This window comes from Cervus elaphus, chromosome 5 (genome assembly GCF_910594005.1).
Source record: "Cervus elaphus chromosome 5, mCerEla1.1, whole genome shotgun sequence".
NCBI lineage: Eukaryota > Metazoa > Chordata > Mammalia > Artiodactyla > Cervidae > Cervus > Cervus elaphus.
The window spans coordinates 133,194,384-133,220,401 of NC_057819.1; the positions used below are offsets into that span (position 1 = coordinate 133,194,384).

General features: G+C 53.6%; 1 protein-coding gene across 10 annotated transcripts in view; it reads right to left on the bottom strand.

Annotated features, from left to right (window-relative positions):
- The window catches only part of ARSG (arylsulfatase G), a 100,478-nt gene that overhangs the window by 34,261 nt on the left and 40,199 nt on the right, over positions 1-26,018 (bottom strand). For all 10 annotated transcript variants that reach the window (XM_043905722.1, XM_043905720.1, XM_043905721.1 and 7 more), the window contains exons 2-3: positions 18,867-19,496; positions 410-597 (exon numbers count right to left, since the gene is read on the bottom strand). In XM_043905722.1, coding sequence (XP_043761657.1) covers positions 410-597; positions 18,867-19,084 — 406 coding nt within the window. In that variant the 5' untranslated portion in view covers positions 19,085-19,496. The remainder of the gene's footprint in view (positions 1-409; positions 598-18,866; positions 19,497-26,018) is intronic.

The following is a 26,018-nucleotide window of genomic DNA, read 5'->3' on the forward strand; positions in this document are numbered from 1 at the left end:
GGTTTAGTCCACTGTTGTGCTCAGCCGCTAACTCGTGTACGACTTTTTGCAACCCCGTGGACTGTAGCCCACCAGGCTCCTCTGTCCATGCGATTCTCCAGGCAAGAACACTGGAGAGGGTTCCCCTTTCCTCCTCCATGGGATCCACCCGACCCAGGGATCAAACCCCAACCTCCTGGGTCTCCTGCACTGGCAGGGGGGTTTTTACCACTAGCACCACCTGGGAAGCCCTAGTCTGCTGTTAGGTCTTTCCAATTATTGATACTGAGAGCTGAAAGCATTTCTAGTTTCCACAGCAAGAAATGAACACACAAGTGGACTCGAGCAGAAGAGATGGCTCTGCAGACGAAGGAAGCAGCCACCACAGCAGCGCAGGGGACGGGGGTCCAGGCGGCGGAGGTCATGTTACCAATCATCCCCGTGACGTAGCCAGCCCCCCGCAGCACTTCGGCCAAGGTGGTCTCGTTGAGTGGAAGGCCCCCCACGGACGTGACTGCAAAGTTGTGAGTGACTCCGTTGCGGAGGCCCAGCCGGCCAGTGAGCAGGGCCGCCCGGGAGGGTGAGCAGGTGGAGGCCGCCGCGTGGAAATCCACGAACCTGGGGGAGAGGAGAGTGATGGGGGGTTCCAGACATAAACAACAGCAGTCACCTGGGGCCCAGTGCTGGGGAGGAGCACCAAGATATCCAGGTGTGGGGCAGGTAAATGATAAACCTAGACAGCATATTAAGGAGCAGAGACATCACTTTGCCAACAAAGGAAGGTCTGTCTAGTCAAGGCTATGGTTTTTCCAATAGTCACGTATGGATGTGAGAGTTGGACCATAAAGAAAGCTGAGCTATGAAGAACTGATGCTTTCAAACTGTGGTGTTGGAGAAAACTCTTGAGAGTCCCCTGGACTGCAAGGAGATCAAACCAGTCAATCCTAAAGGAAATCAACCCTGAATATTCATTGGAAGGACTGACACTGAAGCTGAAGCTCCAATACTTTGGCCACCTGATGTGAAGAGCTGACTCCTTGGAAAAAGACTCTGATGCTGGGAAAGATTGAAGGCGGGAGGAGAAGGGGGAAATGGAGGATGGGATGGTTGGATGGCATCACCAACTCAATGGACATGAATTTGAGCAAGCTCCAGGAGACAGCGGAGGACAAAGGAGCCTGGGGTAATGCAGTGCATAGGGTCGCAAAGAGTGGGACACGACTTAGCAACTGAACAACAACAGCAACGAAGAAAATGAAGCCCGCTGGTGTTTTCCTGCTGGTCCAGGGGTTAAGATTCCTTAACTTCCATTGCAAGCAACATGGTTTCAATCCCTGGTTGGGGAACTAAGACTCTACAAGCCTTGCAACGTGACCCACCCGAAAAAGAAAATGAAGCCCACAGAGATAACGCAACTAATCCAAGGTCACATAGCTAACTGAACTAGATTTAATCCAACATATTCAATGGACTGCATATCCCCTTTATCTGCAGATTATATATTTTGAATTCACCTACTCAAAGTACCTATAACCCCAAAATCAATACTCATGGCTCTCACACGCCAAGCAAGTGTCCTCCTTGTCACAGGCAATTCAGTGCCATGGTTTTTCAACGGTTTTCTTTCTGTTGATGATTTTACTGCTTAAAACAATCCCAAGCTCAATACTCAAGGTCTGGCCAGCATGTCGAAGCTTGAGAAGGCTGTGATGGGCGTTACGGAGAAGATGCATGTGTCAGACAAGCTTCATTCACAGTAAGCATGGTGCTGTTGACCTTCAGTTCAATGTCAATGAATCAAATATGTATTAAATAAGTCACCCAGTCATGTCCGACTCTCTGCAATCTCATGGACTATAGCCTTCATGGAGAAAGAGCCAGGCTCCTCTGTCCATGGGATTCTCCAGGCAAGAATACTGGAGTTGGTTGCCCTGCCCTTTATCAGGGGGTCTTCCCGACCCAGGGATCAAACCCGGGTCTCCTGCACTGCAGGCAGACTCTTCACCATCTGGGTCACCAGGGAAGCTGAGCCACCAGGGAAGCAGGTGGCTCAGATGGCAAAGAATCTGCCTGCAGTGCAGGAGACCCGGGTTCAATCCCTGGGTGGGGAAGAACCCCTGAAGGAGGGCATGGTAACCCACTCCAGTATTCTTGCCTGGAGAATCCCGCGGACAGAGGAGACTGGTGGGCTCCATGGGGTCAAAAAGAGTCAGATACGACTGAATGACTTTGACGCGCATATTAAATGAGATGTCTTTAAACAGAAACACAGGTAAAACCAGGTTCTGTACCGATGAGGTGATGAAAGTGTTGTCTGCCATGTGAGAAACTAAGTACCCCAAGGCTGCCTGGATGGTCATAGCTGCTGCGGTCCACGGCGCCAGCTGAGGTCATCGGCGTCTAAACATCACGCTTTCGAGCAAGGCCACCTGGACCTCCCAGCCCAGCCGTCTGCCTGCTGAATCTCCCCAGAGTGGCCTCAGTCAACCCAAGGCGGAAAAGAACTGCCCACTCAAGAGATGCCTGGATGTCTGACCCCTGGCATCACGAGCTACAGTCAAGTGGTGGCTGTCGCGAGCCGCTGACTTTGGGGACGGCCTGTGACTCAGCAGGTCAGCACCAGGGCAGAGACGGCGGGACAGCGGCCCTCCCCCTCCGGCCCCCAGCCCGGCACATGGTGGGCACCACCCAGCGCGCGCAGAGTGGGCGATGTCCCCGCCCTCTCTGCTCCTGTGAACACGGTGAGTCTTGCTAAAGAGACCAGGCCTCGGCCCTGGAAGATGGGGGAATTCCCGGACACCAGATTTCACGGGGGCCGAGAAGGAGCAGCAGCCCCCGGGGGCAGAGACGTGCCCCGTGAGGCCCCAGCTGCGCCGTCTGGAAGCACGGGCCTGGGCCTGCGCCCATGCTCTTCAAGCAGGCGGGCGATGCCTCCACCTGACGGAGTGAGGGCAGGGGCGCCCACATCGTGGGGTCCGTGTGTGCCGGGTGCGGCTGCGCTCTGCTCCCGGGGAGTCCGGGGCCCCGGCTCTGCCTTCACACCCAGCCAGCACTTCCTCCTAACCCTCCATCCCTTGTGGTTGGAAGAAGCCTCCCTGCCCTCCCTGGACCGCTGGGCTCCCAGCTGGTTCCCAGGGACCAGCTTCTCTCAGAGCATCGCCACCTGCCCGCGGGTCGTGGCTGGACCTGCTCGGGACACCCACGGCCACCGGGAAGCGGGGAGGTGAGGAGGGGCATCCTCTAGACCTTCAGAGGGGGCGAGGCCCCGCCAGCACCTTCACCCCTAGCTTCCAGCCTCCTGAACCATGAGACAAGGCACTGCTGGTGTTTTAAGCCACTCAGTTTGCGGGGCTTGGTTACCGCGGCTCCTGGCAACGAACACACCACGCCACAGATCCCCAAAGATCCCCCAACAGGACAGGGTCCTGGAGCACCTCCCAGCCCCGCCTCTGCCATCCCCCACCGCAGGCATCTTGCCGGCCGACACCTCCCTAGCTGGAGCTCAGCCTGCACACCCGGACTCTTCCCACCCTTCCCAGTTCTGACCTAACCTTCAAAGCCTACCACTGGCCAGTGAGAGTCGCTCGGTCGTGTCCCACTCTTTGGGACCCCATGGACACCAGGCTCCTCTGTCCATGGGATTCTCCAGGCAAGAACACTGGAGTGGGTTGCCAGTCCCTTCTCCAGGGGACCTTCCCGACCCAGGGATCGAACCCACATCTCCTGCGCTGGTAGGCAGATTCTTCACCACTGAGCCACCAGGGAAGCCCTTGCCTCAGAAGCTCTTCTTCCCCAGAAGGATGATCCTGACTTTGACTTCTGGGCTTGTGAAGCTTCCTCGCGCCTGAAGGCAGACAATCGTCTGACAGCAGGAGGGCACTTGCTATCGGGGGTTCCCTGGGGCGTGCACTCCTGCTCCCTGCCCCCACACACACCCACCCAGACTCGGGCCCAGCAGAGCTGCGTAGACCCCTCCCTAGTGGTTGGGCCACGACCCATGACCTGAGCATGGCGATTCAGAACCCAAACCCGGAATCTTCTTCTCTTTTCCTTTTTTTCCCAAACTCTTTCTCTTAATATAGCTTTGTTCAGACATAATATTCTCTTTGTATATGTTTTATTTATTTACTTTGGGCACTGCGGGGTCTTCATTGCTGCACCAGCTTTTTCTCTAGCTGCAGTGGGAGGGCTTCTCCCTGGGCGGCTCCTCTTGTGGAGTACAGACTCTAGGGCGTACGGGCTTCAGTAATTTTGCTCCTGGGATGGAGAGCTCACACTCAGTAGTTGGGGCGCACAGGCTGAGTTGCTCCGAAGCATGTGGGATCTTCCTGGACCAGGGATCGAACCCGTGTCTCCTGCATCAGCAGGTGGATTCTTTACCACTGAGCCACCAGGAAAGCCCCCCAAACCTGGAATTTTCCGACCCAGAGAGAGAGGAATAGCTCTTTCTCCCCGCGAGTCTCCAGCTACAGTGACGTAAACCCAGGAGGGCGGGGCCGCAGTACCCACCGCAACCGGCAGCCTGAAATAGTGGCCTAACCGGCCCAGAAGGCCAGACCACAGAGGGGGTCTGTCCAGAGTCGGGCTCACGAGCCGCAGCGGCGCCCCTTCCGGGCTGGGGCTGCGGGAGTGCCGGCTGTCACGCGGCGACGAGCCGGGGGCGGGGCCTGGAGAGCAGCTCGTGACAGCAGGAGGTCGGTCACCGCCCTCAGGCCGCACGAGGTTCCGACTCAGAGGTGGGTAATTGCAGCAAGCGCTCCTCAAAAACGGGCCATGTAAGCCGAGACTAGGGTGTAAATATGCAGCCTGTTCTCCTCGTCTCTGAGTCTGTTTTTCAGATAGGGCCATTTGTGCCATGTTTCAGATTCCACGTGTGTGTGTGTGCGTGTGCGTGTATAAGTGTGCGCGTGCGCACGTGTGCGTGATGTGAGCATGTGTGCACGCGCATGTGTGCGCGAGTGCGCGTGTGCATGTTCGTGCGCGCGCGTGTGCACACGCGTGTGCTTACGTGTGTGCGTGTGCATGTGTGTGTGCACGTGCACGTGTGTGTGCATGCGTGCGTGTGTGTGTGTGTGTGTGCGCGCGCTAAGTCGTGTCCGGCTTGTCAACTAATGTTGGTTCCCAGTCGCGTTCGGCTCTGCTCGACCCCGTGGACCATAACTCACCAGGCTTCTGTCCCTGGGATTCTCCAGGCCAGAATACTGGAGTGGGTAGCCAGTCATTCCCTTCTCCAAGGGGTCTCCCCCCCCCAGGAATCAAGCCCAGGTCTCCTGCATTGCAGGAAGATTCTTTATCGTCTGAGCCACCAGGGAAGCCCAATTAAAAAATAATAATAATCCACTGACTTGATGTATGTTTGCCTTATGACTCTAGGAAGAGCCTCCAATGGGACGCCCCTGGTGGCCGCGTGGTTAAGACTCCAAGCTTCCAATGCAGGGGCTCGCGTTCAGTCCCTGGTTGGGGAAGTAAGATCCCACATGCAAAAAAAACACATAGCTACCATTTATCAAGTGGCTACTACCCTAATCGTATCACATACATCATTTCAAATCATCAGAATTCTATTTTACAGATAAGAAGAGTAAAGCAGAGAGTGTGAGCAACCTTCCCAAGACCATGCCGCTGGCAGGAACACGGACGCATCTTGCTCTTTGTGTCAAAGACCAGTCCCTGGAGCCTCCTTGGTGGTCCAGTGGCTAAGACTCTGCACTCCCAGTGCAGGGGCCAGGGTATCGATCCCCGGTCAGGGAACCAAGATCCCACACCGCAACCAAGACCCAGCGCAGTCAAATAAATACATAAATAAAAATAAACATTAAAGAGAAATTAAATAAATAAACAAGCCTGGACATGGGAGGGAGGCTCTGGAGGGAGGGGGCATATGTATAACCAATGGCTGATTCATGCTGACGTTTGGAGAAATCAACACAACATTGTAAAGCAATTATCCTCCAATTAAAAATGAACAAATTTTTAAAAATTAAAAAAAAAAAGACTGGAGATCCCTACACTTGGGAAAGGACAGAGCTAGAATTTGCACCGAGGCCTGTCCAAACCCCAAATCCCACATTCTTCCCATGTCCCCTTCCACCAGCGAGAAGCCCAGCAGCTGAGCTGGTCCACAGAAGGGATAGCCCTAAAACCACCCAAACATCAGTCATTGGTCTGAGCTGGTCCACAGAAGGGGCGGCCCTAAAACCACCCAAACACCAGTCACTGGTCTGGGACTCACCCCCGCTGCTGCCCACCCTGACGGCCTGACTCACAGCCACACACACCACCTGACTGACACCCGAACGCCCATTTCCCAGCTGACATCCAAGGACAGGCAGAGGAACCAGAGTGTGAGCAGGGCCGGTGCGTCTTCTCCCTGCACACAATCAGAATCCCACGCCCGCCTGGAGGAGCGCGGAGCTAATGAGCTCAGAGAGTTCATGTGGCCACAGAGAAAGTCCTCGTTCGCTAAACCTAGGCTACCCAGGCTGCTCCGTGGTAAAGAATCCGCCTGCCAATGCAGGAGACTTGGGTTCAGTCCCTGGGCCGGGAAGATCCCCTGGAGAAGGAAATGGCAACCCTCTCCAGTATTCTCGCCTGGAGAATCCCATGGACAGAGGAGCCTGGCGGGCTACAGTCCACGGGGTCGCAAAGAGTCGGACGTGACTGAGCGACTAAGCGCACAAGAAAAGGAAGAGTTTTTTCTCTGCTCTGAGTGAAGACACAGTGAGAAGGTGGCCGTCTACCAGCCCGGAAGAGGGGCCTCACCAGAACCTGACCCAGCTGGCACCCGGATCTTGGACGTCCTGGCTTCTGGAGCTGTGAGAAATAAATGTCTGTTGTTTAAGCCACCCATTTGGTTGCATTTGTTACAGCAGCCCCAACTGGCGGATACATCCAGGCAGTGCCCAAAACACTTGTCCTGGGTTGATGCCACTGTGCTTGCCTGGTTTTACCTACCAACCGTGCTGAGAGTGGTCTCTCACTGAATACGCCCATACCATCCTCTTGGAAACGCCACCGCAGAATCCTGCGGAAGGATGTCACCCTGCGGGTCTTCCCTGGGGGTCCAGGGCTAAGGCTCTGAGCTTCCATGCAGGGCTCCGGGGTTCCATCTCTGGTCAGGGAATGAGACCCCACATTTCTTCATTCCCCACTCAGTCCTGTCTGACTCTTTGTGACCCCATGGACCAGAGCCCGCCAGGCTCCTCTGTCCATGGGATTCTCCAGGCAGGAATACTGGAGTGGGTTGCCATTTCCTCCTCCAGGGGATCTTCCCGACCCAGGGATCGAACCTGTGTCCCCTGCATGGCAGCTGACTCTTTACCACTAGCACCACCGGGGAAGCTCCCTCAAGAGGTCACTAGATCCCACATGCCACGATGAGAACATCTTGATTGCATTCTGCAACGAAGACCCAGAGCAACCAAATAAATAAATAAATAAGTGAATATTTATTTTTTAAAAAAAGGAACTCTGAGTTCCTCCCCGGACTGTAGGTTCTATGAAGACGGGGCTTCAAGGGGTCACTGCAGCCCCAAGCAGAGTGCCTCAGGGTGATGGGGCTGCTCCAGCAAAATGAACAAAACTTGAAGAGAGAGGCCCCGGTCATTTGATTTGAAAAAGCATGTTAGTCCATTTTCCACATAATCGCTTAAGCGGATGCTTTTAGGGTTCAATTCCTTCCCCACTGAGAGCTAAAGTTCATAGCTTAACTCTCAGCAACAACCTTATGTCCTTGATTTCCAAGTCTTTGGAAAGCCCTGGCTGTACCTCCCCCCACCCCCCACACAAAAAACGCCTGCCAACACCCCACGCAGCCCAGCGCACTGACCTCCAGGTCACCTCCCCCCTCCCAGCCTCCGTCTCCGTTTGGCAGGGACTAATTAATAAGCAATAAAATGGTCTTGCTGTTTGGAAAGCGTCCTTTGTTTTTTCCCAACTCTTTCTGGGCAGGCTTGGGCCAGTTCACCGACAGGGGTCCTAATTAAAGCCTGAATCGACATGGTAAAGGGAAGCTAGAAATACAGAGCCAGACGTTACAGCAGCCCGTGAAGAGGAAAATCAACGCAAATTAAGACACAGCCAGACAGAAACCAAAGCAACTCGCCATTGCATCAATTACTCATATTAGAATCGGGGAACGTGAGCGCAGGAAACGTGGCCTCGAAAGCCCCGGAGATACAACATCTCGAAGTGAAGCGTGTCCAGCCTTCATTTACAAGGAATTTTAAACAGAGGACGAGCCCTGCTCTTTCAACTCTCTAAATGGCTGTGTGACTGGAATAAAAGCTATCTGGGCTCCATTCATAATTTAAAGGCGTGGAGGTGGAAACAGGCTTTAACGACCATCTGCGTGCAGAGCGGCCTCTGAGTGTGGAGGGACAGAGGTGGGTGGGGGACCTAGGAAAGGGCAGCAGCAGGACGTCAGCGGACGCGGTCAGCTCAGCCGCTGCGTTGCTGCTGTTTAGTGAGAAGGGTGCTAGCTGGGGCCACTGAGCAGCCAGGGGCGGAGAGTTCCTGGGCGGTCCAGAGGCTGGGCTCTGTGCTTCTCTTTCAGGGGCAGGGGTCCAATCCTGACTGGGGAACTAAGATCCCACAAGGCGTGCCGTCAAAAAAATAAAATAAAATAGAAGGAAATGTGGCAGCAAATAGCCCACTTGGTGTGTTTTGCTGACTCATCCACTCATCCACCCCTCCATCCACCCACCCCTCCATCCACCCACCCCTCCATCCCTCCCTCCATCCACCCACCCCTCCATCCACCCACCCCTCCATCTACCCACCCCTCCATCCCTCCCTCCATCCACCCACCCTCCATCCATCCACCCCTCCATCCACCCACCCCTCCATCCACCCACCCCTCCATCCCTCCCTCCATCCACCCACCCCTCCATCTACCCACCCCTCCATCCCTCCCTCCATCCACCCACCCTCCATCCACCCACCCCTCCATCCCTCCCTCCATCCACCCACCCCTCCATCCACCCACCCCTCCATCCACCCACCCCTCCATCTACCCACCCCTCCATCCCTCCCTCCATCCACCCACCCTCCATCCATCCACCCCTCCATCCACCCACCCCTCCATCCACCCACCCCTCCATCCCTCCCTCCATCCACCCACCCCTCCATCCACCCACCCCTCCATCCCCCCCCCCCTCCATCTACCCACCCCTCCATCCCTCCCTCCATCCACCCACCCTCCATCCATCCACCCCTCCATCCACCCACCCCCCCATCCACCCCCCCCTCCATCCCTCCCTCCATCCACCCACCCCTCCATCCACCCACCCCTCCATCCATCCACCCCTCCATCCATCCACCCAACCCTCCATCCACCCACCCCTCCATCCCTCCCTCCATCCACCCACCCCTCCATCCATCCACCCCTCCATCCCTCCCTCCATCCACCCACCCCTCCATCCATCCACCCTTCCACCCATCTACTCATCCATCCATCCATCCATCCATCCACTCATCCATCCATCCACCCATCCATCCACCCACCCCTCCATCCATCCACTCATCCATCCATTCACCCACCCACTCATCCATCCATCTGTCCACCCAATCATCCATCCATCTACCCCTCCATCCACCCACACCTCCATCCACCCACCCCTCCATCCCTCCCTCCATCCACCCACCCCTCCATCCATCCACCCCTCCATCCCTCCCTCCATCCACCCACCCCTCCATCCACCCACCCTTCCACCCATCTACTCATCCATCCATCCATCCATCCATCCACTCATCCATCCATCCACCCATCCATCCACCCACCCCTCCATCCATCCACTCATCCATCCATTCACCCACCCACTCATCCATCCATCTGTCCACCCAATCATCCATCCATCTACCCCTCCATCCACCCACACCTCCATCCACCCACCCCTCCATCCCTCCCTCCATCCACCCACCCCTCCATCCATCCACCCCTCCATCCCTCCCTCCATCCACCCACCCCTCCATCCACCCACCCCTCCATCCATCCATCCACCCACCCCTCCATCCATCCATCCATCCACCCCTCCACCCATCGACTCATCCATCCACCCTTCCATCCATCGACTCATCCATCCACCCCTCCACCCATCCACTCACCCATCCATTAACTCACCCATCCATCCATCACTCCTACTCTTACTCTTTTCCAAAAGACGTCCCTGGCAGCTGAGCTTGGTACGCCCCTTGGCAAGTCTCCCATCCCCTCCACACTCTCGCAGTGGACACCCACCAGGTACTTGACAACAAGATGGGCATACAATTTATGGCCCTGAATGTGATCCATTTTGGCAAATGTTCCATGTAAGTTTGAGAAAGATGTATGTTTTGCTGTTGTTGGATAATAGCAAAACATACATTTCTACAGTTGATAGAAATAACTTTTCTGAAGCTTCAAAAATTTAAAAAAAAAAAAAAAAAGACGGGCATACAAGCATCGCAGGGCCTCCCAGACGGGACACGTCTGCCAGCGGCCACCGTCACACGCTGAGCTGTCCTGCAGGCGCACCCCTGCCCTCCCAGTCACCGGTGTGGGCCACGCCGGTGAGCTGGAATAGTCCATCCCAAACGTGGTGGGTGACTTCAGGGCTCAGAGCCCTCAGATACCTGCAGGGAGGCCCTGCAGCAGCTGCTCCACCCACAGGCCCTCCATCCAGCCTGCACACTCACTCTGGTGCCGTCCTCAACCATGAGATTGCCAGCCAGACCCAGCAGAGCGCGGGCTGTGTATCGTCTGGATGGATCCTCAGCACCGAGGACAGTGATGCTGGGGGCGGAGCGGGGGAGGCCTGTATGCATATTTGTAGAGAGAAGGGGCATCTGTCAATGCTGGGTCTCCGCTCTTGCTTTTCCCGCCACCTCCCCTTGCTAGCTAATTCCTACTCATCTTTACAGTCCTAACCAATAAGCTCCAGGGAGTCCCTCCCAGCTCCCCTCTGGAGAAGTGGCCTTTCTTTCCTGTGGTCCTACAGCTGTGTCCTTCACGCGCTTCTTGCCCTGGGCCTTTATTGTTTGAAAGGTGAGCAGCCCAGCTCGACCTTGCTCATTTGTGCCTGTGATGATGTACCAGTGATATGCTAATTCTGCCCCCCCAGAATGTCAATCTGATTACATCCAATTCAGGTGATAAGAGCCTCAGGGGTGGGAGATGCTTCTGGAGTTCCTGCTCTTCCTTCTGCATCCTAAAGGCTGCTTTTCCTGTCTTGATTTTCCACCAGACTGTAAAACTCTCTTAAGGGCAGAGCTGGCCGGAGCCTCCCAGTGTGACTCATGATGTGCCCTTAGCAGAGACTCGCTGTTGAACGGCTACAGCCCACTGCGCTGGCTGGTGAACGGTTCAGTTCCTCTTCTCTGAGACCGGCTGTCGCCACGATCAGCGTGTCCCTGCATGTCCCCGTCTGCTACACAAGGATAGACCCAGTCTTCACCTTGTCCCAGGGGACAGGTAGGCATCACACGAGGTTTATGCCTATTTGACGCACTGCCCCAAGGACAAAGACGCAAAGCCCCATCCCTCGATGCTGAGGATTTACAAAGGGAAGACAGAATGGGACGTCCCAGAGCAAACAGCTCAGAGTTAAAGGTGACGCTCACAGGAGGAGAGGCTTTCTCCCTAAGGAGGGTCCCCCACCCTGAACCTGGATTACTGAATTATAGGGTCAGGGGCGGAGTAGAGAAGGCGGGAAGGGGATGCCCTGGTGGGGGAGGGTCTTTCTCTGGCTGATATAAGTCTCCTTCAGAAAGTTCTTCCTGCCCTCGCTCTTGGGCATCTATCAGACTTCACTCTCCTGCAGCTTCCAGCACCTCCCCAGGTCCTACAAAATCCCCAAAGCAGCAGAATGGCTGAGACAGTCCTGAGAGGTGGCAGCACACAGGCAGTTTTGCAAAAAGCCAGTCTGAAAAGAGAAGTCACACCCGGCTTCGGACCGAAGTGGAAACCGCGCGCCTCAGACGGAGGCTTGAACCCACCGGCTGGGGCACAGGCCAAAACCCAGCCTGGGACTTGAACACACCTGGTCTCAGGATTCATGAAGTCTGGGCTCCTGATGTCTCATGGCAGGAAGAATTCAGCGAGAGACAAAGGGATAGGTAAGAAGTGGGTTTATTTAGAGAGAAACTCAGTCCACAGACAGTGAGGGCCGTGGAGAAGGTGACTGTGGCTCCAGGGGAGGGGGCTGTGGTATTTATAGAGGTGGGTAATTTCACAGGTTAATCAGTGGGAGGGACAGGCCGGCTATTTTGGGGAAGGGGTGGGGACTTCCAGGAAGGGCCACCGCCCACTTGGTGACCTTCTGTGGTTAGCTCTGAAACTGTCATGGCGCCCCTGGGTGTGTCACGGAGCCCTGTGTTACAGTAAGCGTGCATGGAGGCGCAAGAGCTGGTGGACGCCAACTGGTCTGCCATCTTGGGCCCATCTGCTTCTCATCAGCTGATGTCCTGTCCTCGGGCTGTGTCATTCTTCTAAAGGTTGTGCCCTGCCCCCTTCTCTCCTGTTTCAAACTGACAGCTCAGTTCATTCCTCACCAGGGCCGTTTTCAGAAACAGCCTCAAGCTCCTGGGGGCCTCTGACCTTGCAGGGGTGACCGCTGATCTCAGATCCTAAGTCACCACCTAGAACTCTCAGAGCAGCAGGGACTCACCTCAAATTAAATTAAGGGCAGAGAAGGCACCAAACGAGGAAGAAGAGAACTGTGCATAGTTAACAGATTACAAGTTAACTTACAGAAGCAAACATATTTACAAAGTACTGTCACCTAAACCCCTATGTTCATTGCAGCATTATTTACAACAATGAAGATAGGGAAGCAACCTGAGTGTCCATTGATAGACTAAAGAAGATGCGGTATATACACACAGGGGAATATTACTCAGCCACAAAAAAGAATGAAATTTTACCATTTGCAGCTACATGGATGGATATTATACTTAGTGAAGTAAGTCAGACAGAAAAAGACAATTACTGTATGATTTCACTTATATGTGGATTGCAAACCAGAAAACAAACGAACCAAGACAACGAAGTAGAGAACAAACATGCCGCTGCCCGTGGGGAGAAGGAATGAGGGAACGGGCAGGGAAATTAACAGGGACATAGTCCCAGTTTCAAAATAAATGAGTCATGGGAATGAAATGCACAGCGTGAACACTACAGTCACTGATTCTGCAGAACCTCTGCACGGTGGCAGACGACCGCTGAGATGGTATCTGGGCATGCACAGAAGCAGCCAATCGCTGCCTTGTGCACCAAGAAATATCAGTCTTGTACCCGTGCAGGAAAGCCTTTCCACGCCCCCCATTTCTTGTTTGTAGAAAATAGGCTTCACTCAGCCCCAGGACCTTCCCCGAGTCCTGAACGTGTCACTGTCAGTCGCTCAGTCGTATCTGACTCTTTGTGACCCCATGGCCTACAGCTCACCAGGCTCCTCTGTCCATGGAATTCTCCAGGGAAGAATGCTGGAGTGGGCATCCATTCCCTTCTCCAGGGGATCGTCCCAACACAGGGCTCGAACCTGGGTCTCCTGAATTGCAGGCAGATTCTTTACCGTCTGACGCACCAGGGAAGCCCCTAAGTTCTGAAGTCAGATTCAAATAGCTGCTAATCAGGGAAGCGGGGGACCTGCATGGACCATAGATTGAAAAAGAAATGAACGGGGGCCTCCCTGGCGGTCAAGTGGTTAGGACTCCAGGCTCGCACTGGAGGGGTTCCATCCCTGGTGGGGAACTAAGAGCCGCAAGCCTCAAAGTGAGGCCAAACAGAAGACAATGGCTGACGACTAAACCACGGCTCTCAGCCGCCCCTTCCACCTGCGCAGCACGCAAGTCCTTTGCCAGCTTCAAACGGAGGAAAAGGACCAGGATTCCAATCCCCACCCCCTCAACAGCTGCCTTCCCTCTTCCCGGCAAAGCCGGCCCAGGCCTTGAAGGACACTCTTGGCAAACTCCCCTCTCCCACCAGCCCTTGACGAGAAGGCTCTCGACGGGAGGATGTTGACTCCGCCACTCACTAACTCTGTGCCAGTTGTTTGACCTTGAGCCCTCACCTGTGGACCAAGTGCAGCCTCGGGTCGTAGCAGGAACCGAACGGGGCGACGCCCGGGACCTGTGCCTGGCAAGCACTCGGGACAGGCTAGTTACTATCATGGCAGGTGCTGGTCGGGCACGCGCGGTCCACACAGATTCCCCAGGGACTGCCCCGGGTCTGCTCTCCTCCACAGTTCTCTCTTAGACTGCTCAACATGCAGAGGAGCCAATGCATATGGACAATTCAAACGTATACTGTTTCTAAAAGCAAAAACCACAGCTAACCTATCTCCACTTGCTGTTGCTGTTTAGTCGCTCAGCATATCGGATTCTTTGGGACCCCGTGAACTGTAGCCCACCAGGCTCCTCTGTCCATGGGATTCTCCAGGCAAGAATACTGGAGCAGGCAGACATTCCTTTCACCAGGGGGTCTTCCCCATCCCGGGACTGAACCCGAGTCTCCTGCATCGGCATGCAGATTCCTTACCCCTGAGCCACCAGTGAAGTCCATGTATTTATACTGTGGGCTGTGTGCTCAGTCGCTCAGCGTGTCTGACTCTTTTCGATCCCATGGACTGTGGCCCGCCAGGCTGCTCTGTCCGTGGGATTCTCCAGGCAAGAATGCTGGAGTGGGTTGCCGTGCCCTTCTCCAGGGGATCTTCCCAACCCAGGGATCGAACTGAGGTCTCCTGCATTGCAGGCAGATTCTTTACCAGCTGAGCCACCATTTTACATATACATATCTATTCTTTTTTCGGTTAACTTTACTGAAGTAGAGATGATTTACAAGGTTCTATTAATTTCTGCTGTAAACAGCGACTCAGTCACACACGCTCTTCTTCATGTTCTTCCCACGACAGCTTCTCACAGGATCCTGCAGGCAGTTCCTTGTGCTCTGCAGCAGAGCCCGGTTTATCCACTAGCCCCCGTTCCTCACCTTCCTTTCTCAGATCCTTTCTCAGATTCTTTCCCATTATAGGTTATTACAAGATACTGACTAATTCTCTGTGCTATACGGTAGGTCCTCCTCATTTGCCTGTTTTACATGCAGTGGTGTGTATCTGCTAACCCCAAACTCCTAATCCACCCCTCCCCACCTTTCCCCTTTCGCAACCCTGTTTCTTTTCTATATCTGTGAATCTGTTTCTGTTTTGTAAACAGGTTCAATTTGTTTAGACCCCACATATAAGCAACATCACACAGTATTTGTCTTTCTCTGACTCACTTCACTTAGCAAGTTCATCTCGAAGTCCATCCTCGTTGCTGCAAATGGCATCATCTCACGCCTTCATATATTCATTTACTTTAGGCCATGCCCCTCGGCCTGTGGGATCATGGTTCCGTGACCGGGAATCAACTCTCGCCCCTTGCAGTGGGAGTGAGGGGTCTTAACCACTGACCTGCCGGGAAGCCCCAATATTTCATTCTTTCTCACGGAGGCCACCTCGTCTGTAGTAACGGGTTGCCACCATCCTAGGAAACGAGCCCACAAATAAAAGGAAGATAATAGGAGAGAGAGTTTCTCAAGTCCCCCTTGGCCCCTGTTTGGCAATAAGCGCTCCTTCTGAGAGTCACGGTTCCCCACCAGCGGCCAGCAGGCAGGCAGGGAGAAGCCCGCAGTGAATCAACCCTGGCCTCACAGGAAGCGCGCTTTCCTGTCAACAGAGCGCAGAGTGAAAAGCTGTCGACACAGGCCCGAGGGCCGGTCACAAGGCTGCAACAGCCGGGAGGGAGGGAGGAGAGGCCCCCACGTGCGGCGCCTCTGGTCCCCGAGAGGCCCCTTCTGCTGGGGCTGAGCACGCAGGTGGGGACGGCTCACGAGGAGAGCCCGGGGCCTCACAAATCTCGGTTTAAATAATGGGCCACATACTTCCCCACAAACCCACTCGACATGGAAAAGCAGAAGTCCTTGAGCATTAGGCAACCCAGTTCCCGTTGAGGCTCTGGTCAATGCTACAGATGAACTCTCTCCCCGGGGGAAAAAAAAAAATCTGACAAGAAAAATCTGGGGTGACATTTCAAAGCACCTGGGCCTCCTGAAGCCCAATTATTGATGAACAAATATTTATGAATTGTCTACTAGGCTCCAGGCATGGAGCAGGAACACAGGGCAGGGGGACAGACAAGGCATTTTTCTTCCTGAAGCCCAGAGCTAGAAGGGCTCTGTGTAGTCTCCTGTGGCTGCCGTAACAGACGACCACAAACTGGGTGGCCTGCGATAACAGAAAGTGACTCTCACAATTTGGGAGGCAAGAAGCCTGAAGTCAAGGTGGCGGCAGGGTTGGTTCCTTCTGCAGGTCCATCAGGAGAGCCCATCCCAGGCCTCCCCCGGTTTCCGAGGGTTGCCTGGCAACCCTTGTGGGTGCATCACTCCATCCTCTGCCTCCATCCTCACTTCACCTTCTCTTCTGTGTCCCTGTGTCTTCTCCTCGTCCTATAAGGACACCAGCGGGTGGGTTTAGGACCACTCTAAATCAAGTAAAGATATCACAGAGATCTTCAACTAATGACATTTGCAAAGACCCTACTTCCAAATATGGTCACATTCTGAGGCTCTGGGCAGACGTGCATTTGGGGCTGATGCTTTTGAACCCCACACAGGTGGTCAGATGGTTAAGCAGTCACCACGGAGAGCAGCAGAGATGATGACAGGGCACACACAAGACAGCCGAGGAAGCCATCCTGAGGCCCTCACGTGCAACGGGGAGCCAGGTGGTGAGTGGAAACTAAATAGGAGAGGAGAGTGGACTGGACCATAAAGTTGGACTATTCAGAAGGCTGAGCACTGAGGAACCGATGCTCTCGAACTGTGGTGCTGGAGAAGACTCGTGAGAGTCCCTCGGACTGCAAGGAGATCCAACCAGTCCATCCTAACGGAGATCAGTCCTGGGTGCTCACTGGAAGGACTGATGCTGAAGCTGAAGCTCAGATACTTTTGGCCACCTGATGTGAAGAGCCGACTCATTGGAAAAGACCCTGATGCTGGGAAAGAGGGCAGGAGAAGGGGACAACAGAGGATAAGATGGTGGGATGGCATTACTGACTCAGTGGACATGAGTTTGAGCAAACTCCTGGGGATAGTGAAGGACAGGGAAGCCCGGGGTGCTGCAGTCCATGGGGTCGCAGAGTTGGACACGACTTAGTGACTGAATAAAAACAGACAAGTGGAAAGTGTATCAAGAAAAACTAACCACTATCTATAAAATGGATAACCAACAAGGACCTACTGTGCCGCACAGGGAACTCTGCTCAGTACCCTGTAATGACCCGCGTGGGAAAAGAATCTGGAAAAGAATGGCTGTGTGTGCACGTATAACTGAATCACTTCGCTATATACCTGAAACGATCATACTGTAAATCAACCACACTCTAACACAAAATAAAAGGTATATTAAAAAAAGAGTTGGACAAGACTGAGCGACGAACCACCACAACAACAAAAGAACTCATGACACAGATGAGGCTTAAACAGAGGGGAAAGCAGCTGCAGCCATGAGGGGACCACGGCTGGTCCAGAAGGAGGGGCCTGTGGAGGACCAGGCAGGGGATAGGCTGGGCTTGTACGCTGCTCCTTGGAGTTCAGATCTTATCCTCAGGGTTACCAAATGCCTTTGAGAGGCTGGAAACAGGGAGATGTTTCTTGAAACTTCCTCTTGGCGGAGGGGAGGAGGATGGATGAGTGAGCGACACCAGATGCAGGGACCGCAGGGTCCCTATCTCAGGAGAAAGCTCTAAGTGAGAGGATGCTCGCGGGTGAAGCTCCAGAGAAGCCCGTGAGCTGTCCCAACAAGCCGGCGGGGGTGATTCCCCACTGGAGGAACTTAACCCTGACAAACGGGATCTGGCCAGTCAGAGCGACCACTACCCAATAAGGAAAACCCAAAGTCTGGAAGCCCTACACTTTTTCTCAGTCTCACTTTCAAAGAGGGGAAAGCTGCATTGGAACAAAAAATTTATAAACACTTGGACTGGTTCAGATATACACCCCTCTTCCCTTCTGCGGTCTTCAGAGTTTTGTGTGCCATAAATGGACCATAAATCCTGTCAGCTCACAATTAAGTCCTTTGGCCTTTGTATGCCCCACTGACTTTCAGTCACTCTCCAAAGGTCACCTCCCTTAAACTTCCAGGCTGAGGTCCACATCCTCCCCACAGATTCCAAAAACTCCTGATTCAAGCTCATGGACTAGACTGTAATCTGTACTTTGCTTTCAACCTGTCTCCACTAAGAGACCTTGAAGGCAAGGATTTTTATCTTGTTCACCTTTGTGCTTCCACTTCCTAATACACACACACACAGTTAGTGTTATCAGAATCCCTGAGCTGTGAGGACTCACTGTTCTCAAGGCTGGGGCCCTGAGTTTGATCTCTGATCAGGGAACTAAGATCACAAAAGGTTGAGGAGCATAGCCCCCCAAAAAAGTGTTATTGGATAGATGGATGCATGGATGGATGAACGGGTACATGGATAGATGGATGGATGAAGGGGTGGATGGATGAAGGGGTGAGTGGATGAATGGATGGATGGATAGGTGGATGAATGGATGAAGGGGTGGATGGATGGATGGCTGGATAGATGAATGGATGGATGGATAGAAGGATGGATGGATGAAGGGGTGGATGAATGGATAGATGGATGGATGGATGAATATATGGATAGACGGATGGATGGATGGATGGGTGGATGGATGGATGGATTTCTCCATGATGCTGTACTGACTGAAAAAACAATTCATCAGTCAATTACTTAAATCAACACAGACCCATCAACTGCTCTCTAAGTGTTTTTACACAGCCCCCTTCCCCCAGGGAGTCGGGGCAGGAGACCCACAGAGACGCCGGCCTGGCAGCCCCGGCTCTCACCTCATTCCTTCTGCAGCCATCTTGTCCAGGTTGGCAGTGTCCTTCGTGCCTGCCCAGTTAGCTCCCAGGTCACCCCACCCCATGTCATCCGCCAGAATGATCACGAAATTCGGTTTCTGGCCTCTTGTTTCCCCACTGAAGCTAAAATCCACGAGAGGATAAAGACATCCCAGGAAACTCAGCCCCACCAACAAGACCTTTAGGGAAAGCCAGGCCATGGTGATTGGGGAGGATTCTGAGTCTGTGAAGTGACACGGTGGTGGAGTTTGCCGGAAGACACCGGGGTGATGGGGATGTCTATCGGGGTGTTGGGGGCTACAGAAACGAGGCCCCCACCTGGAACCCTAATTCAAGTCAGGAGACTCCAGCCCAGCTCTGGGAGGGGGCGGGCAGCGTGCGGCAGTCAGACCGCAGAGTCAGCAGCTGCTCTCGGCCACTTGGAAAACGAGCCCTCAGTTCAGGGCAGTGTGAGCCGGAGCAAGGCCGTGCAGCTGTTCGGGGCTCCAGCTGGCGAGTGCGGGATAAATGCTCACATCTGTGGAACACCTGGACGGTCCAGAAGCCACAGTCCTCCCCAGTCGAGTTTCTGAGTTCCAGATGGTGGAAGGCTTCGTGTGTCTGTAAGGTTTCCTGAAAGAACAGAAATTGACAAGAAAACAGAGTTAAAACTGCCAGTGCAGCTGTGTTTTACTCAGTAGCTTAGGAAATAATCACTTTCCCATGCCAACACATGTTTTCCTTCTTATTCGAGTATTGAACGGGTTCATCAGTTTCTCCACCTGAGAATTAGTGAGGCTAATAATATTTGCAATAGGCCAATGATTACAGGGCTGGAATCAACATTAGGGACGATGTCTGAACCCGCTCACCGTATGCGGGGGAATATTCTGAGGCCCCCATGTTCCCGATCGGGGGGCAGGAGCCAGCACCCCACTCTGTGAAACACCAGTGCTCCCCGACTCCCGCCCCATCATGCTTCCCTGACTCACGAGAAACCAAGTGCAAAGGTGTCAAACCCATCAAGGGCTCTAGAAGGAGGGTGAGGCCCTTACTGCGGCGACCTGCTTCTCCCTAACAGTCAGGCTGTGAGCAGCTTCCCACAGCAGCTGTTTCGGACTTTTGGCTGCACCTGTGTTCTCACACCAGGGACAGAACGAGAGCACCGACTCCTGACCACGTGGGCTTTATTGGCATTTATTTGGAACTCCCAAATAGAAGAGCAGTCTGTACTTTTTTTTTTTTGGTTGCGTTGTGCAGCGTGCAGGACTGCAGTACCCAGACCAGGGGTCAGACCCAGGCCCCTTCAGTGGCAGCTCGGAATCTGAACCACCGGCCCGCCAGGGCAGTCCCTCTGTGTGAAGTTCTTGATGAAAAGCTGGGGGAAAAGGGAAGGAAAATAATTAAGTTAATGGTTGGATCTGGGTGGACAGTCCAGGGAGCTTACTGTAGAACTCATTCCACTTTGCTGTACATTTGAAATGTTTCATAATAAAATGTTAGGAAAAAAAATGTCCAAAATGTGTCCCTTTACATCTTGACAATGTAATTTGTAAAAAGAAAATCTTAAGTCAACCAGTGCTTCTCACATTTTGATGCACATACAAATCAACTGGAGAGTTTATTAAAGTGCAGGTTCATTAGGTGAGGCTGGTATCTGGAAACTGTATTTCCAGTGTAGTCTTTGGATCACATTTTGAGTAGCAAGTTGCTTAATGGAAAAAAAAATCAAGGACTTCCTTGGTGGTCCAGTGGTTAAGGATCCAGCTGCCAATGCAGGGGATACGGGTTCGATCCCTGGGCGACGAAGATCCCACATGGTGTGGGGCAACTATGCCCGTGAGCCACAGCCACTGAGCCACGCGCTGCAGCTACGGAAGCCCGTGAGCCGAGAGCCCGTGCTCCACAGCAAGGGAAGCAACTGCAAGAAGACGCAGCACTCCGCAACTGGAGAGCAGCCCCCGCTCCCCACAGCTCGAGAAAGCCCGCCCGCAGCGAAAGGCCCAGCACAGCCACAACACAACAGACGATTCAGAACAAGCAAAGGGAAGGGTGTCGGTCGCTCAGTCACGTCCGACTCTTTGCTAGCCCACGAACTGTAGCCGGCCAGGCTCCTCTGTCCTTGGCATTCTCCAGGCAAGAGTCCTGGAGTGGGTTGCCATGCCCTTTTCCAGGGGATCTTCCCGACCCAGGTCTCCTGCACTGCAAGCGGATTCTTTACCATCTGAGCCACCAGGCAAGCCACAAACAAACAAAAAATTAAGATTCTGGTCCTAGAAAAAAACAAACCTAACTGTAGGTGATTAACATAACTAGAGATGATTCAGCTTCAGTGGAAAAACACAAGAGCAATGAATCAGGTTGAGTTTTGAGAGACAGAAATGGAAGGTTATGCTTTCAACTGCAGGCTGCAAATGGAAACACAGAATAAAACCATATTACCCCTAGTTCACCTAAAAGCCCTAAATTGACTAGGTTGGTAAGGAGACATAGACTTGAAATTCTGGATCAGATTTTAAACGTCTCTATGGAACACCCAACCTATTAAAGGAGAACCAAGTTATAATAAATAAAGACGCTACTAGCGCTGGGACTTCTCAGGTGGCACTAATGGAAAAGAACCTGCCTGCCAGCGCAGGAGACGGAAGAGAGTGGGTTCGATCCCTGAATCAGGAAGGTCCCCTGGAGGAGGGTGGGACAGCCCACTCCAGTGTTCTTGCCTGGAGAATCCCATGGACAGAGGAGCCTGGCGGGCTCCAGTCCAGGGGGTCACAGAGAGTCAGACACGACTGAGCAACTCAGCACAGCACACACCAGGGCTGGGGTGTTGAGAGATGCCATCTGTGTCCCTGCCTTTGGGGAAGGAATGAACAGAGAACAGATCCAGCCAGCCAACCCAAAGGCCAACCGGCTGGATGGGAGTGGCTGGAGGTATGTAAGATCTGGAAGATCCAGATAAACTCAGAAGGAGAGGCAGATATGCACTTCATCAAAATAAAAGGAATTCCAAGTCAACAGTCATGGTCATCTGGAGGGCAATGAATCAATTGTTCAGAAATGCAAATTCCTCTGTTTTCCAAAAGGAAAGTTAATATTTCAAACTCAATTAGATTCAACTGGTATTTGTTGATCTTGAGGCCCCAAAGACTTCTCCCTTTCTAGAAGAAAAAGCCTTTGCACACGGAGGCAGCCTACAAACACTTGTTGACTTGTCTCACTGTACTGGCTTCTGACCATGAGCAACAGTCAGAGGAAGCTTTTCTTCTTAAAGCCACTTAGCTTGGAACCCTAGAGCCTCTGGTTCTTCATCCATAATCCATTTCAGAATGACCCAACATGAAACCTTCCAGGGAGTGGGGGAAAACCACTGAAGAAGGAAGTTAAAATTAAGGTGGGAACAGAAGTAAACAGATTGTCTTTCTTAAGAATTCTATGATAAAACATTCCTCTGAGGTTTTTCAAAGAGGGTCATTAGTCCTTACAATTTTTATAGAATGGAAATAAGCTAATTTAGCCAGTACACCATCCTTCTCCTCCACGCCCACACCTCCAGGGAGACATTTAATACTTTCCCCCACTTATTGTTTTTAACTAAAGGGAAAAAGCAAGTCAGACGTTCAAAGATTGGTCTCCAAGCCACAAACCCTGATTAAGATCCAGGCTGACATTATGGAAAACAGTATGGAGGTTCCTCAGGACATTAAAAATAGAACGGCCAGACAGTCCCACAATCCCGCTTCTCAGGGTATACCCAGAGGAGACGAGATTAAGATCTTGAAGAAATACCTGCACACACGTGTTCACTGCCGCATTATTCACCAAGTGTCCAGTAACGGGTGAACCGGTAAAGAAAATGTGCCGTCTGTCTCACACACACACACCATGGAATTAGTGGACCTTAAGAAAAGAAGGAAATTCTTCTGCATTTATAACAACCTGGATGAACCTGGAGGACGTTCTGCAAAATGAAATAAGCCAGGCACAGAAAGATAAATATCTCTTGATCTCACATAGTGATCTCACTTCTACGTGGAATCTAACAAAGCAGAACACACAGAAGCAGAGAGGGGATGGTGGTTGCCAGGGGCCAGGGGTGGGGGAAGGGAGTGTGTCAAAGTACAAACATTCAGTTATTTGGAATCAACCACGTCTGGGCACCTAATGTACAGCACGCTGAGCAGAGTTCACGAAACTATACGGCAAACTTCACATTCACTAGCAGCAGACCTTCAGTGTTTCTACCTCCAAAACAATTTTAAAGGTGACCATATGAGATGATGGATATGTTGATTAGCTTGACTGTGGTCATCACTTTATAATGTATGTATATATCAAAACAATACATTGTACAGACTACAAATACAGTTCTTGACAGTGGACATGAACTTGGGCAAACTCCAGGAGATGGTGAGGGACAGGGAAGCCTGGCGTGCTGCAGTCCACGGGGTAGAAGCGTCGGACATGACTCGGTGACTGAACACAGGCAAGTAATCCAGTTTTCATCTGTCGGTTGTACTTCAGTAAAGTTGGGTTGTTATTGCTTTTTTAAATATCCAAGCTGAGGGACTTCCCTGGTGGTCCAGTGGTTGGGACTCTGTGCTTCCAATGCAGGGAGCACAGGTTCCATCCTGGTCAGTAAGCTCTAAGATCCTACAAGGTGCATGTGTCTTAGTTGCTCAGTCGTGTCTGATTCTCTGCCACCCCATGAACTGTAGCCGGCCAGGCTCCTCTGTCCATGGGATTCTCCAGGCAAGAGTACTGCAGTGGGTTGCCATACCCTTCTCCTGACCCAGAGGTGGAACCCAGGTCTCCTGAATTGCAATCAGAGTCTTTACCATCTGAGCCACCAGGGAAGCCCCACAATGTGCATGGCAAGGCCAAAAATAAAATAAAATAAAATAAAATAAAAATTTAAAAACAAATATCCAGGCTGAGACTTTGAGCTCAGTGTCTTATCTGAGGTCACTTTCCCCAATTTTCTTTACACATCACACTTCCCATCTCAGAAGGGGGTGTGGTCACAGGCAAGGAGCACTCCCGGGGCTTAGGAAGAAATGGGGAGGGACTCCCCTGGTGGTCCCGTGGTTAAGACCTGGCGCTTCCAACGCAGGGGGCCCAAGTTCAGTCCCTGGTCAGAGAGTGAAGATCCCACGTGCTGCTTGGTGTGGCCAAAAAAAAAGGCAAAAAGGGGGTCTCTGGCAATAAAGCCATCACCACTCCTTCCACTGGGTCAGAAGTTACCCGACCACCTTACTCAACAAACCCCTCCGAGGAAGGCCCATCTGTTCCATCAGAGCAGAACTCCCGGATGGCCCAGTGGTTAAGAGTCTGCCCTCCCAATGCAGAGGTGCAGGTAAGATCTCTGGTCAGGAACTAAGATCCCAAAAGCCTCCCTGCAGAGTCAAAGAAAGAAATAAAAGGTTATCTGGGATAGATCTTGCTGGGGAGAGCGCACCCTGCCCTTGTCCTTGGGCCGCAGGAGAGGGAATCTAGCTACTCATCAGTTTTGCCAGGGTCTGTGCTCTTCTCCCGGAGAAGGCAATGGCAGCCCACTCCAGTACTCTTGCCTGGAAAATCCCATGGACAGAGGAGCCTGGTAGGCTGCAGTCCATGGGGTCAGGAAGAGTCGGACATGACTGAGCAACTTCACTTTCACTTTTCACTTTTATGCACTGGAGAAGGAAATGGCAACCCACTCCAGTGTTCTTGCCTGGAGAATCCCAGGGACGGGGTCGCACAGAGTCGGACACGGCTGAAGTGACTTAGCAGCAGTAGCAGCGCTCTTCTCCGCGAGCCCCGGTGTAAAGCAAGGCGCCGGGCCTGCTAACCCTGGTTCTCCTTGGTTCCGGGGGGGACTGATGGGGAAAGGTGCTCCTGACAAGGGGACGATGCAGTCTGCGGGCCAGGAGCGAGAGGCCCGTCACCTAACCCTGGCTCCCAGAGGGGCCCCCGGCCAAGCGGCCCACGAGAGGGCCTCGCAAACAGCTGAAACAAGACAGCCGGCGGCCCTCTCTGGCAGAGCTCTGTTGGTTTTCCAAAGACAAAGCTTCGGATGAGCCGAGGCCAAGAAAGACACAGGCCCGGGGAGGGAGGGGGGCGGGGGGGCGCGATCTCTGGTTGCAGAGCCCTGGTCGGAACGCGGGCGGAGAGGGCGCTGGCTGCAGCCGCGAGTCACGCGGGGGGTCCCAGGACACCAGCTGCCCACGTGTGTCCAAAATGATCCGACATCACCCATCGGGGGACGCGGACCGAGGGACGGTCTCAATCCGGGCGCTGTGCTCCAGCAGGGAATGAAACACGGACCCCACTGCCCGCCTGGCACCACCTGGTGGGGCGGGGGAGAGGGTGGGAAGATCCCCGGGGGCGAGTCAGGGAGAGCACGAACCCAGAGGGGGCCAGGAGCGGGCAGGCGAGCGGCTGTGGCTTTCGGGAGGTCAGGGGCGGCCCCACCGAGGAGCGGGCCTTTCCAGCGGACCCGGGAGAGAAGCGAGCAGGACTCGCGGTTCTGGAAGGTTCTGCCAGGGAAGCACGCGGAGCAGAGCGCAGGGCGGGGGCGGGTGAGCCCCGCGGAAGCAGCAGGGCCCCCCGGGCTGCCTGGCTGGGGCCCCGGTGCGGCGGGGAGAGGACGGGGTGAGGCTGCCAGGGGCCCAGGGCGCAGCGCTAAAGGCGGAGGCGTGCCCGCCAGCAAGCCCTGGCGAGAGCACCGCCTTCAGGTTTGCCTCGCCCTCCGCCAAGCCCAGAGCCGGCGAAGATGCAGCTGACTTGGCGGCCGGCGTCAGGTGGTTCCTCACCGCTGGGCGTGATGAACCTCCTCAGGGCTACTCCTTGGTCCTGGGACCCCAGCGTGTCACTCTGGGGCCGGCCCAACTCGGAAAGATTCCCTGAGTGCCTATGGTGGGCCGGGGCAGGGGGGACTTGCCGGGTGCTCCAGTGGGACTCGGCTGGATCCCTGATGGGGAACCAAGGTCCCACCTCCCTCTGGGCAACTAAGCCTGCACGCTGCAAGCAGAGACCCAGTGCAGCCAAAATTAAGAGGAAAAAAATGGAGTGTTTGAGGGGGGCGGGGCTTCGGTCTCAGTTCAACCGAGGATGCAAAGGAAAAGCTTTGTTTTCTGTTATGTATTTTTGTTTTACTGAGGTATCACTGACACACCC